This window comes from Ahaetulla prasina, chromosome 4, assembly GCF_028640845.1.
Source record: "Ahaetulla prasina isolate Xishuangbanna chromosome 4, ASM2864084v1, whole genome shotgun sequence".
NCBI classification, from domain to species: Eukaryota; Metazoa; Chordata; class Lepidosauria; order Squamata; family Colubridae; genus Ahaetulla; species Ahaetulla prasina.
This window is the reverse complement of record NC_080542.1, coordinates 15,765,329-15,783,318: the sequence shown is the minus strand read 5'-3', so window position 1 is coordinate 15,783,318 and position 17,990 is coordinate 15,765,329. Positions and strand designations below refer to the sequence as shown.

The 17,990-nt window shown below is 37.7% G+C and overlaps 1 protein-coding gene across 1 annotated transcript; it reads left to right on the top strand.

Moving 5' to 3' along the window:
- Positions 1–3,112: 3,112 nt before the first annotated feature.
- On the top strand, positions 3,113–12,407 carry LOC131197674 (vomeronasal type-2 receptor 26-like). Its single transcript, XM_058182025.1, has 4 exons — positions 3,113–3,907; positions 6,261–6,488; positions 9,818–9,944; positions 11,506–12,407. The coding sequence occupies exons 1-4, from the start codon at positions 3,113–3,115 to the stop codon at positions 12,405–12,407; spliced, it is 2,052 nt and encodes a 683-aa protein (XP_058038008.1).
- The last annotated feature ends 5,583 nt before the right edge of the window (positions 12,408–17,990 follow it).

Sequence of the window (17,990 nt, the reverse complement as noted above, 5' to 3'; positions counted from 1 at the left end):
TTCAAAACAATCCAGCTGCAGTCATCGGGGCACCTGATATCTGTCTCCATATGGCAACCATACTGGACATCTATAAAGTTTCCCAGGTAAAATGTGTTGATGACACAATACGAACCAAGCAAGCCATTTACTGTTCTTGTGGTTGTCTGGATGCAGTTTTGGCTGAGGGTTGGGAAAGGGTATGATTAAAACCTGCAACTTACATAATGCTGGAAGAGAACATTCTTGAATTAAATGATACACAAAGTTTCCAATTTGTGAAACAGACCTGCAATTTGCTTTCATTTACAGGTATGGGCATTGCCTAGTCTTTGTTTTAAGTTTCATCCATGTAATAACTTCATTCCAGAATCTGTTTCTGGGTCACAAAGCAAGCCATCATTTTATCCTCAACTCAATTTGTGAAGACTCACTCATTACTCCAAGCATCTACTTGAAATAATAAATTCCCTCTAAAGCTAAGAGACAATCATTTTTTTTAAAGGAAAAGGCTTTAATTCAGGTTTTGATTTTTTTTATTGATTAAATAATTAGCGTGCACACTTGGCAAGGAGAAGAAACTTTGTGAAACCACACAGCAGGTTGTTCTGTATAGAACAGAATAGAATAGAATTCTTTGTTGGCCAAGTGTGATTGGACACACAAGGAATTTGTCTTGGTGCATAGGCTCTCAGTGTACATAAAAGACAAGATACATTCGTCAAGAATCATAAGGTACAACATTTAATGATAGTCATAGGGTACAAATAAGCAATCAAATCATAATAGAAAACAGACGATATAAATCTTAAGGATACCAGCAACAAGGTTATAGTCATACTGTTATAAGTGGGAGGAGATGGGTGAGAGGAACGTTGAGAAGATTAATAGTAATGCAGACTTAATAACTAGTTTGACAGTATTGAAGGAATTATTTGTTTAGCAGAGTGATGGCATTCGGGAAAAAACTGTTCTTGTGTCTAGTTGTTCTGGTGTGTAGCACTCTATAACTTTGTTTTGAGGGTAGGAGTTGAAACAGTTTATGTCCAGGATGCGAGGGGTCTGTAAATAAAATATTTTCATAGCCCTCTTTCTGACTCATGCAGTATACAGGACCTAAATGGAAGGCAGGTTGGTAGCCATTGTTTTTTCTGCAGTTCTAATTATCCTCTGAAATCTGTATCTGTCTTGTTGTGTTGCAGAACCAAACCAAACAGTTATAGAGGTGCAGATGACAGACTCAATAATTCCTCTGTAGAACCATATCAACAGCTCCTTGGGCAGTTTGAGCTTCTTGAGTTGGCACAGAAATAACATTCTTTGTTATGCTTTTTTGATGATGTTTTTTATGTTAAGTGTCAATATTCCTATATATTAAGAGTTATACTTTTGCATACAATTACCAAAAGTTTTGGTCATTCTGAATTTTGGAACCATGCATTAAAAGTAATGTTCAGTGGAACATCAACTGGAAAACATCATCAGAAATCTCATGATTAACGTTTTGGTGGCACAAGTGTCCAATCTGGATCTAGCTTCTACTGTATAGAATCTTAAGCCTTTGAACTCCCTTCACATTCTTATGTTCTTTGGAGAAAAGTTTAATGAGAGCTTCTTAATGATGCAAAAGCATTGTTGCACCTGTTGATAGCTGGACTGTGCATTGAAACATCCATTAAAATTTGCTATTTATTTTTCAAAAGAAATTTCAGGGGTTTTGTGTGTTTGTGTGTATTCTGGTTTCAGCTTTGAGCAATAGGGTGTATGTTCAAGTCAATGTTCTCCTAAGGATGGGTGTTTTCTACAGCAATGCTCTCATTTTTCCACATGGAATAAATGGACATTGTTCAGTTTGTTCAGTTTGCTTAAAATAATCATAGGCATGCATGAGTACAGTCATAATGCAACCCAATTGTTGTTTGAAAAATAGAATGATAATTTAGAAAGGATAACACCATTTAAAAAGCTAGTTTGATGTAGTGGTATTAAGACACTGGGCTTGAAACTGGGAGATGCAAATTTTAATCCCACCTTAAACATGAAGCCAACTGAGTGATCTTGGACCAGTCATTCTTGCCCTGCTCTAGGAAGTAGGAAAGAGCAAACCACTTCTGATATCTTGCTAAGAAAACTGAAGGAATTTGTACAGGCAGTCATCAGTATGAACAATATTCCAAAGGTGAGGGAAGGGAGCAATTATCATTATTCAGGAAGAGAATGGAATGGAATGAAATGAAAGAATAGAGCAGAGCAGAGCAGAGCAGAGCAGAGCAGAACAGAACAGAACAGAACAGAACAGAACAGAACAGAACAGAATAGAATAGAATAGAATAGAATAGAATAGAATTCTTTATTGGCCAAGTGTGATTGGACACACAAGGAATTTGTCTTTGGTGCATATGCTCTCAGTGTACATAAAAAGACAAGATACATTTATTTATTTATTTTTATTTATTTATTTTTCACATAGTATATATAAGCATGAAAATAACTATATAATATATAAGCATATATATAAGCATAAGTATGTAATAACTATATTAATTGGATATAATGAACGGAAACAATAGGACAGGAACGGTAGGCACGCTTGTGCTCTTATGTACGCCCCTTACAGACCTCTTAGAAATGGGGTGAAGTCAATAGTAGACAGTTTTTGGTTGAAGCTTTGGGAATTTTGGGAAGAGACCACAGAGTCAGGTAGTTTATTCCAAGTATTAACAACTCTGTTACTGAAGTCATATTTTCTGCAATCAAGATTGGAGCGGTTTTTTGTCAAGAATTATTGTTATTTGTCAAGAATCATAAGGTACAACACTTAATGATAGTCATAGGGTACAAATAAGCAATCAGGAAACAATATCAATATAAATCATAAGGATACAAGCAACAAAGTTACAGTCATGCAGTCATAAGTGGGATGAGATGGGTGATAGGAACACTGAGAAGACTAATAGTAATAGTAATGCAGCCTTAGTGAATAGTTTGACAGTGTTGAGGGAATTATTTTTTTAGCAGAGTGATGGCATTCAGGAAATTAGTCTTACGCATTCTTCCATATCATTTTTCTTAGCTGACCTATGGCTCTGCTCCAGTCATGGATAAAGAGACTCAAGCAATTTTCTTCCAGCAAATGTTTCCAAATGAATCCCATCAACATAAGGGCCTCCTCCAGCTATTGTTATACTTTAGATGGATCTGGGTCGGAGTTCTTGCTGTGAACGATGACCAAGGGGAGAAATTTGTACAGGAGGTGCTCCCCGCGTTTTCTCAACAGGGCATCTGCTTTGATTTCATAGGAGAGTTCCCCAATGTAGCTTTTTACAGTGATTTTACAAACGTGATGGATGAAACATACAGAACCTACTCTACCATTGCAAACAGCACAGCCAAGGTGATTGTTTTATACGGCACAATGCAATCCATGACTTTTTTAAAAATGTCAGTGCAGTATGCAGAAGTGGAGGATATATCGGTCAATACAAAGGTCTGGATCATGAATGCTGAAATGGATTTCACATCCGTATCTGTTCAAAGGGATTGGGATGTCAGTTTCCTTCAAAATGCTTTATCCTTTGCAGTTCACTCAAAGAAGGTGCCAGGCTTCCAGGAATTCCTTCTACTCAGAAATCCAACCACGGCAGGACACGATGGGTTTCTAAGGAATTTCTGGGAGCATGCGTTCCAGTGCTTGTTTCACCGCTCTGACCTAGATAAAAAATATGGCACAATCTGCACCAGGAAGGAGAAAATGGCAACCCTTCCAACAGCTGTGTTTGAATTTAGCACAACCGGCCACAGTTATAATATATACAATGCAGTCTATGCTGTAGCTTATGCTTTGGAGGCAATGCATTCATCAAAACTCAAGCACAACCACCTTGCGGGCAGAAGAGGACCAAAGCTTCAGAACCAACAATTGTGGCAGGTAATGTGCAGAAGAGAAATATGCAGGGGGGCTTCAAGTTCAGATGGGCCATATAGAAGGCTCACTCCAAAGGAAATTGGGACATATAAAGTCCATGTCTACCACCAAGTCCATTTCTACACCATCTTAGGACCACAGAGGACATAGGAAGCAATTGTGTATTACCACCACAATCTCCTCATGTCAATTAGACCATTGGTTTGGTCTAAGTTCAAGACCAACAATGGAACGCATCCTTTGCATTTATAACATATCCAGTCCCCTCCAAACAAGGAATATCTTGTTGCTATGACACAGACACTGAAAAAGACAATGAACCCATAATAATAGAAACACATTGTTACGTAAAACCCTTGGAAATTAATTAATTAATTAATTAATTAATTAATTAATTAATTAATTAATTAATTTGTCACAGCAGTATATATAAGCATAAGCATGAAATAACTATACGATATATAAGCATATATATAAGCATAAGTATGTAATAACTATATTAATTGGATATAATGAAAGGAAACATTAGGACAGGAATGGTAGGCACTCTTGTGCTCTTATGCACACCCCTTACAGACCTCTTAGGAATGGGATGAGGTCAATGGTAGATAATTTTTGGTTAAAGCTTTGGGGATTTTGGGAAGAGACCACAGAGTCAGGTAGTGTGTTCCAAGCATTAACAACTCTGTTACTGAAGTCATATTTTCTGCAATCAAGATTGGAGCGGTTAACATTAAGCTTAAATCTGTTGTGTGCTCTTGTGTTGTTGCAATTGAAGCTGAAGTAGTCTTTAACAGGAAGGACATTGTAATGGATGATTCTATGAATTAAACTCAGGTCACGTCAAAGGCAGTGGAGTTCTCAGTTTTCTAAACCCAGGATTTCAAGTCTTGTGGCATAAAGTATTTTCTTGTAATTTTTTCAAATCTCCCTTTGAATCAGCTACACTGTCAGAGCTGTCCGTGGTCTTGTTGGAGATGGTGTCTTACAGTCTTTCATATCCTCATACCCAATTTTATTTATTTATTTATTTATTTTTATTTTTGGCAAACATGTATAAGATAACAAGTATAGGTATGAACATAAACATGAACAAAGGAAGTAAATACAGATAAATGGGGACAGTAAGACAGGGATGGTAGGCACACTGCTGCGCTTATGCACACCCCCTTTATGGACCTCTTAAGAATAGGGTGAGGTCCATGATAGACAGTTAGAGTTTGAAGCTGTGAGGGTTTGAAGCTATAACGAAAGAATTGGGTAGAGCATTCCAGGCATTGATCGCTCTGTTGCTGAAGTCATATTTTCTGCAATCAAGTTTGAAGTGGTTTACCTTGAGTTTATATTGATTGCTTGCCCACGTATTATTGTGGTTGAAGCTGAAGAAGTTGTTGACAGGCAAGATGTTGTAGCAGACAATTTTGTGTACTATGCTTAGATCAGACTGCAGGTGACACAGTTCCAGATTGTCCAAGCCCAAAATTTCTAGCTTGGAGGCATAAGGATTTCTATTGTGAGTGGAGGAGTGGATTACTCTTCTCATGAAATACCCCTGAACCCCCTCGATTGTGGTTGATGTCCGATATACAGAGTGGGTTCCATGAGGATGAGCTGTATTCAAGAATTGGTCTGGCAAAGGTTTTGTATGCCCTAGTTAGCAATACAATGTTACTGGAGAAGAAGCTTTGCAAAATTAGGTTAACAACTCTTAATGCCTTTTTGGCAATGCTGTTAAAGTGAGCTCTGGGGCTTAGATCATTTGTTTATTTATTTTTTGCCTTTATTATTTTACAAATAACTCAAGGCAGTGAACATATCCAACACATGTTTCTCCTCCTTTCCCCTCCAGAACAATAACCCTGTGATGTGAGTTGGCCTGAGAGAAAATGAATTGGCTCAAGGTCTCCCAGTTGGTTTTTATGGCTAAGATGAGACTTGAATTCACAATCTCTTGTTTTCAGTATTTAAGTATTGTATTTAAGGCTTAGTGCTTTAAATACTAGACCAAACTGGCTCTCCATATTCCATATTTTTCCTATTCCATACTCTCTATATTCCTCACCATTTCTCAGAAAAATAACAAAACAAGTCCATGAACACTTCCTGCTGAAAACATATACTGAAATACCAGGCTGAAACTCATTAAGGGAGGAAAATCATTTTTAACAACTAACATCTTTCAAAGCCTTCCATTACAGAACAATGCAATCCAATATATGTGTATGTTTTCATCTGTCCCTTTGTTTAAATGAAAGAAACTCAGGCTAAGGCCGAACAAAATGGACTCTGACCAGAAATAGAACGATAAATGGTTCTTAAATATTTTATCTTCCTTCCCTTCTTCTTTTCAATTTAGCTTCATCCTTTCCTAAGAACAGTTTCATTCAACAACAGTGCTGGAGAAAAGATTTCATTTGACAAAAATGGGGAACTCATTGGTGGATTTGATATTAACAACTGGATCACATTCCCAAACCGATCATTTTTTAGGATCCAGGTTGGAAGGATAGATCCCATGGCTTCCCCAGACAAATTCTTCAACATTTCTGAAGATTCTATCATGTGGCCAAAAATTTTTAACCAGGTGAAGTCTGACTAGTTGCATTTTCTTTCATTTAAACAGCATTAAAAACATTCTGGATTCAAATGTATTTTTTTTAGCTCCTTCCCTGGGAAAAGCAAATATTAAAGCTACTCCTTTTTGAAGGCTGATTTCCTAGGAATGATGTGTCAAAATGTGCAAAATAATTGTCATGAAATCATGATTAAAGTACTGCCTTTTTGTACATTGCACATTGAAACATGTACAGGAGACATGGCGCACCAGGTAGCATTGCTTAGTAATTTGACAGAAAAGCAGATTTTTAACAGATTAACAGAGTTGGAGGAACCTTGTAGGTCATCTAGCCCAACCCCCCACTTAAGCAGGAGACCCCACACCATTTTAGAATAGAATAGAATAGAATAGAATAGAATAGAATAGAATAGAATAGAATAGAATAGAATAGAATAGAATAGAATTCTTTATTGGCCAAGTGTGATTGGACACACAAGGAATTTTCTTGGTGCATATGCTCTCGGTGTACATAAAAAAACAGATACCTTTATCAAGGTACAACACTTACAATACTTAATGATAGTCATAGGCTACAAATAAGCAATCAGGAAACAGTATCTGTATAAATTGTAAGGATACAAGCAACAAAGTTACAATCATAAGTGGAAGGAGATGGGTGATGGGAACCATGAGAAGATTAGAATTAGAAGACTTAGAATTTAGAATTAGAATAGAATTATAATAGAATTTATTGACCAAGTGTGATTGGACACGCAAGGAATTTGTCTTGGTGCATATGTTCTCAGTGTACACAAAATAAAAGATACCTTCATCAAGGTACAAGATTTACAACACAAATGATGGTCATAGGGTACAAATTAACACTTAATGATACAACACTTAATGATAAGCATAGGGTACAAATAAGCAATCAGGAACAATCAATATCAATATAAATCATAAGGATTACCAGCAACAAAGTTACAGTCATGCAGTCATAAGTGGAAAGAGATTGGTGATGGGAACGATTAGAAGATTAATAGTGCAGGTTTAGTAAATAGTTTGACAGTGTTAAGGGAATTATTTGTTTAGCAGAGTGATGGTCTTTGGGGAAAAAACTGTTCTTGTATCTAGTTGTTCTGGTGTGCAGTGCTCTATAGCATTGTAGGAGTTGAAACAGTTTATGTCCAGGATGTGAGGGATCTGTAAATATTTTCATGGCCCTCTTCTTGATTTTTGCAGTATACAGGTCCTCAATGGAAGGCAGGTTGGTAGCAACTGTTTTTTCTGCAGTTCTAATTATCTTCTGAAGTCTGTGTCTTTCTTGATGGGTTGCAGAACCAAACCAGAAAAGTTATAATTCCTCTGTAGAACTGGATCAGCAGCTCCTTGGGCAGTTTGAGCTTTCTGAGTTGGCGCAGAAAGAACATTCTTTGTTGTCCTTTTTTGATGATGTTTTTGATGCTAGCTGTCCATTTTAGATTTTCCGATATGATAGAACCTAGAAATTTGAAGGTTTCCACTGTTGATAGTGTCTAGTATTGTGAGAGGTGGAAGTATGGAAAGGTTTCTCCTAAAGTCTACCACCATTTCTATGGTTTTGAGTGTGTTCAGTTCCAGATTGTTTTGGTCGCACCACAAGGCTAGTTGTTCAACCACTTGTCTATATGCGGATTTGTCATTGTCTCGAATGAGACCAATCACTGTTGTGTCATCTGCGAACTTCAGTAGTTTAACAAATGGATCATTGGAGATGCAGTCATTGGTATACAGAGAGAAGAGAAGTGGTGAGAGCACACAGCCTTGGGGGGCCCCTGTGCTAATGGCAGTCCAATCTTTTCTTGAAAGTCTTAAGTGATGAAGTTCCACAACTTCTGAAGGCAACTTCTGTTCCATTGGTTGATTGTTCTCACTGTCAGAAAGTTCCTCCTTATTTCCAGGTTGAATCTCTCCTTGATCAGTTTCCATCCATTATTGCTTGTCTGGTTGCCTTGGAAAATAGCTTGACCCCTTAATAATAATAATAATAATAATAATAATAATAATAATAATAATAATAATAATAATAATAATAATAATAATAATAATAATAATAATAATAATAATAATAATAATTTAATTTTTATACCGCCCTTCTCCCGAAGGACTCAGGGCGGTGAACAGGCAGATAAAAATAATACAATACGTTTGCAATAAAAACACTATTTAAAAAACTTATTCAATATAGCCTAAATTTAAAATACAATACAAAATGAAAAATAAACCCCAATAAAATCCATGTTTAAAAAACCCTATTTAAGCCAGTCCTGCTCAGAAGAATAGATATGTCTTAAGCTCACGGCGAAAGGTCCAGAGGTCAGGAAGCTGTCGAAGTCCTGGGGGAAGCTCATTCCAGAGGGTAGGTGCCCCCACAGAGAAGGCTCTCCCTCTGGGGGTCGCCAGCCTACACTGACCCTCTCTATGGGAGTGTACTGGTCGGTGGGAGGCATGTGGTAACAGAAGGCGGTCCCGAAGATATCCCGGTCCAATGCCATGGAGCGCTTTAAAGGTGGTAACCAGCACCTTGCCTCTCTGTGGCAGCCCCTCAAGTATTGGAAGATGGCTATCATGTCTCCCCTGGTCCTTCTTTTCACTAGACTAGCCATGCCCAGTTCCTGTAACTGTTCTTAATTATATTTTTGTCTCCAGTCCCCTAATCATTCTGGTTGCTCTCCTCTGCACTTTTTCTAGAGTCTCAACAAATTTTTTATAATGTGGTGACCAAAACTGAATGCAGTACCTAGGTGTGGTCTTACTAAGGCTTTATAGAGTGGTATTAGTACCTCACTTGATCTTGATTGTATCCTTCTGTAAATGCAATTTAGGATTGTATTGGCTTTTTTGGCTGCCACTGCACACTGCTGGCTTATATTTAGTTGGTTGGCCACTAAGACTCCAAGATCCCTCTCTCAGTCTGGTTTCAACTTTTTTATATGTGTACTTTTGATTTTTCTTACCTAAGTATAGGACTTTACTTTTCTCTACATTGAATTTCATTTTGTTAGATAGATGCTAAAATGGTTCTCCCTAGTAGAAGACCTTAGCTACAAAAATCATTTGCATTCATCTGATATAGGAATCAAAGGATGAAGAACACTTTCACTTTAGAACCAGTTAAAGAGACATTGGGGTACACATTTGAAGAAGGGTGGATAGTCCATGACATCGTTGCAGATCAAGTATTCTTTTCCAATAAAGTTGTTATAATAGTTCAATAGTAGTTATCACTCCATGCCTATGCTTTAAATTCTCCAACAAGATGGAAATTAGTCAAAGGCTTTTAAAAAATCTTAACAATGTTCTCAATTTTTGGATAGGCACATCCCATTTCTTTGTGTAATGATCCTTGCCAAAGAGGGCATAGCAAGATGAAGAAGGAATCAAAACCGTTTTGCTGCTACGATTGCCATCCATGTCCAGATGGGAAAATTTCAAAGAAAGAAGGTAAACGTTTTTGAGAAGTAATGGAATAAGCTACCTTATTAACAGAGTTATTTATTTGGATTATTTATTTATTTACATTATTTATATGACTACCAAGTGACTCTGGGTAGTGTACAAAAATTAAAGCATAGCTTCCCCTATGTGTGGAAATTCCCTTGCATTTAAAGTTATTCACAGTGAAAAGGATTGTGAAAATACATTACATACATATCTGTAACCAAGAACGATATACAGATAATACATAGTATGTGATATCCAAGGTAGAATGAAATGCATGACATGTAAAGCAGTAGTGAAATCTATTTTTTTTCCTACTGGCTTGGTGGGCATGACTATGTGACTGGAGAGGTGTGTCAAAAGACAGAAACTCACTTTAAACAGTGTCCTGCTGGAGCAGGGGGTTGGACTAGATGACCTCCAGCCCTGGATTGCTGTGCTCTTTCAAGGTATCATCTGAAGCTGTGTCTAGTGCCAGGTTTGTGGTCCTTCCTTCCTCTCCTTTTTCCCTCCATGCCTCCCTCCCTCCCTCCCTCCCTCCCTCCCTCCCTCCCTCCATCCTTCCTTCCTTCCTTCCTTCTTTCTTTCTTTCTTTCTTTCTTTCTTTCTTTCTTTCTTTCTTTCTTTCTTTCTTTCTTTCTTTCTTTCTCCCTCCCTTCCCTTCCTCTTTCCTTCCTTCCTTCCTTCCTTCCTTCCTTCCTTCCTTCCTTCCTTCCTTCCTTCCTTCCTTCCTTCCTTCCTTCCTTCCTTTCCTTCCTTCCTTCCTTCCTTCCTTCCTTCCTTCCTTCCTTCTTTCTTTCTTTCTTTCTTTCGCAGCACCTTCCCACCTCCCCATTTTTGGCCTAGCATACCTCAGAGAAGCCTCCTGGGAGCAAAAACGGACTCCCCCAATAGGTAGTAAAAAATGCTTATAAAAGTTTAAAAAAAAGGTTCAGAGGATCGCACGGCACAGCTGATTGTCAGAACCATTTTTAAACTTTTTTTTTACCCAATAGGTAGTAAAAAATGCTTTTAAAAGTAAAAAAAAAAGTTCAGAGGATCGCACGGCACAGCTGATTGTCAGAAACCTTTTTTTACTTTTTTTTTTACACAATAGGTAGTAAAAAAGTGCTTTAAAAAGTAAAAAAAAAGTTCAGAGGATCGCACGGCACAGCTGATAGTTGGAAACTTTTTTTTTACTTTTTAAAGCATTTTTTACTACCTATTGCCCGAACAGGTAGTAAAAAATGCTAAAAAAAAAAAAAGTTAAAAAAAGTTTAGACGATCAGCTGTGCCGCATGATCACCGGAACTTTTCTTTTTTTACCTTTTAAAGCATTTTTTTATTACCTTTTTAGGCAAACCAGTAGCATTTCACCCCTGAGGTAAAGGCTTTGCGTATAGGCCAAGGTTTCTAGCCCTCACATTTTCTCTAATCTTCAGTAATCCTCAGTGAATATGATTTCATATTAAAATGGTTAAGTAATTAACCATTAACTGTTGATAACTAGCTTCTCTCTCAGAGTTATACAACAGTAAGACTTGATGAATGAAAATCAATGCACAGAATGTGTTTTTTTTTTCAGATATGGAAGACTGTTCTCATTGTCCAGAAGATCATTATTCAAACCATGACAAAGATGCATGCATTCCAAAACACATAACTTTTTTATCCTATGAAGAACCCTTGGGGATCAGTTTAGCTATTTGTGCTCTTTCTTTTTCTTTTATCACAGCTCTGGTGCTTGGGATCTTCATTAAACACAAATACACTCCCATCGTCAAAGCCAACAACCGGAATCTCACCTACTCTCTCCTAGTTTCTCTCCTCCTCTCTTTCCTTTGTGTTTTATTATTTATTGGGAAACCTGATAAAATTGTGTGTCTCCTTCGACAACCAGCTTTTGGAATCATCTTCTCCATGGCAGTTTCTTGTGTCTTGGCCAAAACCTTTGTTGTGGTCCTAGCTTTCATGGCCACCAAGCCTGGATCTAGAATGAGAAAATGGGTGGGGAAAGGAATGGACAGTTTCATTGTTCTCTTTTGTTGCCTTGTTCAAACCACAATCTGCATCATATGGTTGGCAATTTTTCCACCATATCCAGATTTTGATGTGCACTCAATGTCTGAAGAAGTCATCATGGAGTGCAATGAAGGATCAGTCACCATGTTCTACTGTGTGTTGGGCTTTATGGGTTTCCTGGCTGTGATCAGCTTCTCTGCTGCTTTTTTAGCTAGGAAGTTACCCGATAGTTTCAACGAAGCCAAATTCATCACCTTCAGCATGTTGGTCTTCTGCAGCGTTTGGCTGTGCTTTATTCCAACCTATCTGAGCACAAGGGGAAAATACATGTTGGCTGTGGAGATCTTCTCCATGATCTCCTCCAGTGCTGGATTATTGCTGTGCATCTTTCTTCCCAAGTGTTTTATCATTGTGATGAGACCAGAGCTGAACGATAAACACCAGCTCATGAAAAAAAGGTTTTAAAAATCAACTACCTGTATGTCAAGCTTATAAGAACTTTATAATCAGTTCTTTCACAAAATTCAGTTTTTAGGCTGAACTGAAGAAATGGGAAGCCTTCTCATATATGGTCCCCATTTGCTTGTTTGATCCATCCCTTCTATCATTTACTTCTACAATTTCTTTTTGGTTTTTAAAGTTGGAAAATTTTCAATAAAAACTATTTTTTTAAAAAAACAAGGAATTGGAGTGTTTGGCTAGTCTATATTAGACTATATTATTACTAGAACACTTGACGGCCGTCGCCAGGGGAGCATTTTATCAGGTTCACCTGATTCGCCAGTTGCGCCCCTTCCTTGATCGGGACTCCTTACGCACGGTCACTCATGCCCTCGTCACTTCCTGCCTGGACTCTTGCAATGTTTTCTACCTGGGGGTCCCCTTGAAGAGCACCAGGAGGCTCCAGCTAGTCCAGAATGCGGCTGCGCGGGTGATAGAGGGGGCACCGCATTGCTCCCATATAACACCCATCCTGCGTGGCCTGCACTGGCTGCCAGTAGCCTTCTGGGTGCAATTCAAGGTGCTGGTTACCACCTTTAAAGCGCTCCATGGCTTAGGACCGGGGTATTTGCGAGACTGCCTTCTGCCACGATTGCCTCCCAACTACCTCTGCGCTCCCACAGAGCGGGCCTCCTCAGGGTGCCATCGACCAAACAATGTAGGTTGGCAGCCCCCAGGGGGAGGGCCTTCTCTGTGGCGGCACCAGCCCTATGGAATGAGCTACCTCCGGGATTATGCTAACTCCCCGACCTCCGGGCCTTCAAACATGAACTGAAGACTTTATTATTTCACCGAGCGGGACTAGCCTAAGAACGTATTTTAGCGAAATTTTAATGGGTTTTAATCGGTCTTTGACCGTTTTAGTGATTCGGCCACTAAATATTTGCTTTTAAATTGTTTTTAAATAGTGTTTATTTATTATATTTATATTATAGTGGTATGTGTATTTTAATATTGGCTGTACACCTCCCTGAGTCCTTCGGGAGATGGTGCGGTATAGAAATGTAATTATAAATAAATAAATAAAATAAATAAATATATTATAATTCTCTCTCATCTATTTGTCTGACTGTGTTTCTCCAAAAAATAACTTACCCCGAAAATAAGCCCTAGCCTGGTTTTTCATGCTGCTTGCAATAGAAGCCCTATCCCCCCAAAATAAGCCCCAGATAAGAATGTCATCAGTGGTGGGTGGGGCATTGGGCATGGCCAGCTAATGTTGCTCACACTGGGGGGGTGACTGTGAGGGGACGAAGATTTCTTCACACACACCCCATACCTGTTTTTCATGGACAAATGTGGGCCTGAGCACATGGGGGGGCCCTCCCCACCAAAAAAAAGCAAGGACTTTTGGGGATAAAAGGGGTCCTTAAGCCTGCCCATTTTTGGATCCCAGACTTTGTGGCTTCAACCCCTCTGGCTAGTGTGTCTGGGATCCCAGTTGGGTAAATGTAGATGAGAAAGTTTGTGTGTGTATAAGAAAAAATAGATACACTTTGTAATCAGTAAAGGTTTGCTGTTATTTCAAATTCACTAAGTCTCCATGTGTTTTAAAGAACTGTTAGTGCTCAATTGAAAGAAATTTGAGTGTGACAATTTTCCAGGCCTGTGAGTGTGTGAGTGAATAAGCTGAACCTGAAAGCACACTTGTGTAACAATTTCTCCTTCTCTAGTTTCAGGTATGGAGAAAAAAAATCACATTTTAATTCATGCCAACTAGGAGGTGAACTTGCCTTTGCATTTGTCTTATAACATTTTTAAATGACATTTAAAAATACCAAAATAAACAAGGGTACATTATTTATTTATTTATTTTATTTGTCACAACAGTATATATAAGCATAAGCATGAAATAGCTATACGATATATAAGCATATATTTATAAGCATAAGTATGTAATAACTAAAGAAATTGGATACAATCAAAGGGAACATTAGGACAGGAACGGTAGGCACGTTGGTGCTCTTATGCACGCCCCTTACAAACCTCTTAGGAATGGGGTGAAGTCAATAGTAGATAGTTTTTGGTTAAAGCTTTGGGGATTTTGGGAAGAGACCACAGAGTCTGGTAGTGCATTCCAGGCATTAACAATTCTGTTACTGAAATCATATTTTCTGCAATCAAGTTTGGAGCGGTTCACATTAAGCTTAAATCTATTGCATGCTTGTGTATTGTTGCGATTGAAGGTGAAGTAGTTTTCAACAGGAAGGAAATTATAACAGATGATTCTATGAGTTAAACTCAGGTCATATCAAAGGCGACGGAGTTCTAAATTTTCTAAACCCAGGATTTCAAGTCTGGTGGCATAAGGTATTTTGTTGTAATCAGAGGAGTGGAGAACTCTTCTTGTAAAATATTTCTGGACACGCTCAATTGTATTAATGTCCGAAATGAGGAATGGGTTCCAGACAGGTGAGCTTTATTCAAGAATTGGTCTAGCAAATGGTTTATATGCTCTGGTTAGTAGTGTAGTGTTTCTGGGAAGAAGCTATGCAAGATTAAGTTTACAACTCTTAAAGCCTTTTTTGCGATGTAGTTGCAGTAGGCTTTGACATTTAGATCATTTGATATGAAAACTCCAAGGACTTTAACGGGTTGGGGGTCATCTACAAGTAATGTCCATCGAGCTTGTATTTAGTGTTCAGATTCTTTTTTTCCAATGTGTAAGACACAGCATTTGCTGGTTGAGATTTGGAGTCTTGCAAAGCTCAGCACATTTGGATTTGGTCAGTATTTAGATAAAAGACAATCCAAAATTCCAGAAGTGTAGCCTAGATTGAGCAGTCCTACAATACCAATGAAAGGCCAGTTAAAATTGTTGCAAAGAAAATTACACAGCTATGTCCATAAGAAGCAAAGTCTGTAAAGGAATTTTAATTATACTTTATGTATAGTTAACTACATTAAAAAAACTCGGTTTTTTAATCCTTTTTTTGAGAATTTTTTTTTATTTTTTACACACAGACAACAACATACAATGTATCTTTTCTGAACAAAATATCAGCCAGGTACATGATTACATGCAATTCAGTTTTTTCCAACACCTTTTATATGCGTTTATCAATATATTTTCCTCCCCCCCTTTTTTTATTTCCCTATTTGCATTTCTCTTAAAAATTCTAATCTAACCCTCCATCTCCAATTTTAATCTTTAGCCAAATCTATCCCTTTCCCCCTCATTTTTCTTTTCCGATTTATGTTAAAATCCTATATTTCCATTTACTAATTTCTTTCTTTTCAATTTCCATAAGCATCAGCATTAATCATCTCTTTACATTTCAATGAACATTTTAAAATTGTTATTCATGATCTTATAAAAAAAATAAAAAAACAAGCAGGCATTTCCATCATTTCAAAGAGTCTAGTATTTATATATTCCCATCTCATTAATATTTCAACCTTTATTTATTTATTTATTGATTGATTTGATTTTTATACCGCCCTTCTCCCAAAGGACTCAGGGCAGTTTACAGCCAACATAAAAAACAATTTTATAAATAAAATTAAAAACCTTTTAAAAATCTAATTCAATTTGGCTAACCCCATTTAAAACTATTAATAGAAAAATAATAAAAAAACCCAATTAAAAACCATAATGCATTAGGCCAGCCCTGCCCGGTAAAACAGAAAGGTCTTGAGTTCACGTCGGAAGGTCCGGAGGTCCGGGAGTAATCGTAACCCCAGAGGAAGCTCATTTCAAAGGGCAGGTGCTCCCACAGAGAAGGCTCTCCCCCTGGGGGTTGCCAGCCGACATTGTTTGGCTGATGGCACCCTGAGGAGACCCTCCCTCCCTGTGAAACCTTAATTTATTTCAATTCCCCCTGTTTTTTCTTAAAATTTCTTGCTTTCTTTGCGTGTCCTATATTTCTATCCATTCTCCTTTTTTCCCTTTCCCCATTTTTTGTTTCTCTCTATTGATCCCTATGTAGTCCTTTGACTTTGTATTTTTCCCTTCCCTTCTTTCTTCCCTTCTTCCTTCCTTCCCACCTTATCATTTCCCCCCTTATTTTCAGTATTTTTTCATTTACTTTCATCAGCTTCTTTGTGCTATTTCCCTTTTTATTTCCCCCCTTTCAAAGATTCTTTCGCCTCTCCCCTTAAACTGTTTTAAAATTACATGATTACTTAATAGTTTATTATCAGTATTTTTTCTTCCTCTTCCAATGCCCTTTCTTGCTTCATGGATTCTTTGTTTGCTGTCAATTCTGGAGCAGCTCTCGTTTCTTCTGAATCCTGTTTTCCATACAGTCTTCTGATTATTTCTTTTATTTCTTGCTTAAAAGTCATATGCATCTTTTTCATCATTTCAATTATTCTCTGTGCCATTTTTTTTAGAGTTGGAGTTCTTATTCTTATTAAAGTCAAACAGTTTATTGACAAAATCCTCCCTTTCAGTTCTTACCAGCCTTATCACTGCCATAGAAAAATTTTCCACAATAACTGTTAGTCCATGTAATTTTTTCTTCTGCCTGTGGGTGTCACTTTAAAATCCACAGTTCTAATCCACAATTAGAGAAGGTATCCATTTTGTTTCCTTTATTTAGAGCCGCACGTTGTTTTGCTTTAACTTTTTATTTTTTCAAATTAGTCCCGTTTAAAATCCATATCCAAATTTACTTAGTTCCAATTCATGGAGGAAAAAGAAAATCAGAGATATTCCACCACGTTGCAGTTTTAGATCCTCCGTTTTTTTCCTTTTTGTAATCTATAACCAGTTTTAAAAGTTTCCAAATTGTCCAAGTTTCCGGCTTTAATTAGGGGTTCTGTTTTTTTTCTTTTTTGTTTGAGGGGTCTCTACTTCAACTTTAAAAGTCAAATTTCTCTCAGGTCTTTGGGTACTGCTTCCGTTTCTTTTGTTTTGCTATGTTTACAGTCCTTCTTAATTTAGCCACTATTCCACCACCAAATTTTTTTTTTGCAAATGTCGAGTTTAGAATGCTTTTTTGTGAGTTGGTATTCACTCACATGGCTTCGATATTTCATTCAATTCATCGCTCCTGCTCAATAACTTGGTCTGGTTGCCCCAGCTTAGTAATGGCTGCCATAGCCATCTCCCCTGCCATTGAGTCAAAGAGATTTCCTCCGACCTCCAAGGAACTTGCCGGTTCCTCTTGGTTGTCTGAGGTGCCCCTTCTTCTTCACCATCCCTACGGGACAGTTCCGGTCAAAAGACCCCTCAAATGGCAGTTCATCGGCCCGAGAATTCGCAGAGCTCACTTTTCCCTGTCTGTCTCGCTGCGAAGCTTCCAGTATTCTCTCATGTTTTTTTTAATTTTGTGTGTGTATCTCTTTGGGAGATTTTTCCAATTATAATCCAATGTTCTTGAGATAGATCACTGCTTATTGTCTCAAGGAAACTGGGCATATTTTCTTTTGATTTGTAACATACATTTTCAAGTTCAAGAGCTCAGAATTCTGACTAGGTTATTATCTCAACTATAATTAATCCATGCCTGTTCCAAAACTCATGGGATTTCAAGAAAAATGGAAGAACTGACCCTGAAGAATGCTATTAATGTTCTCCATGATATTCCAAACCATGGCTGG

Coding starts and splice junctions, on each gene's coding strand:
- LOC131197674 (XM_058182025.1), top strand. CDS start 3,113: ATGTTTCCAAATGAATCCCATCAACATAAGGGCCTCCTCCAGCTATTG. Junction 3,908..6,260: donor AGAACCAACAATTGTGGCAG/GTAATGTGCAGA, acceptor TTTTCAATTTAG/CTTCATCCTTTCCTAAGAAC. Junction 6,489..9,817: donor GGCCAAAAATTTTTAACCAG/GTGAAGTCTGAC, acceptor ATTTTTGGATAG/GCACATCCCATTTCTTTGTG.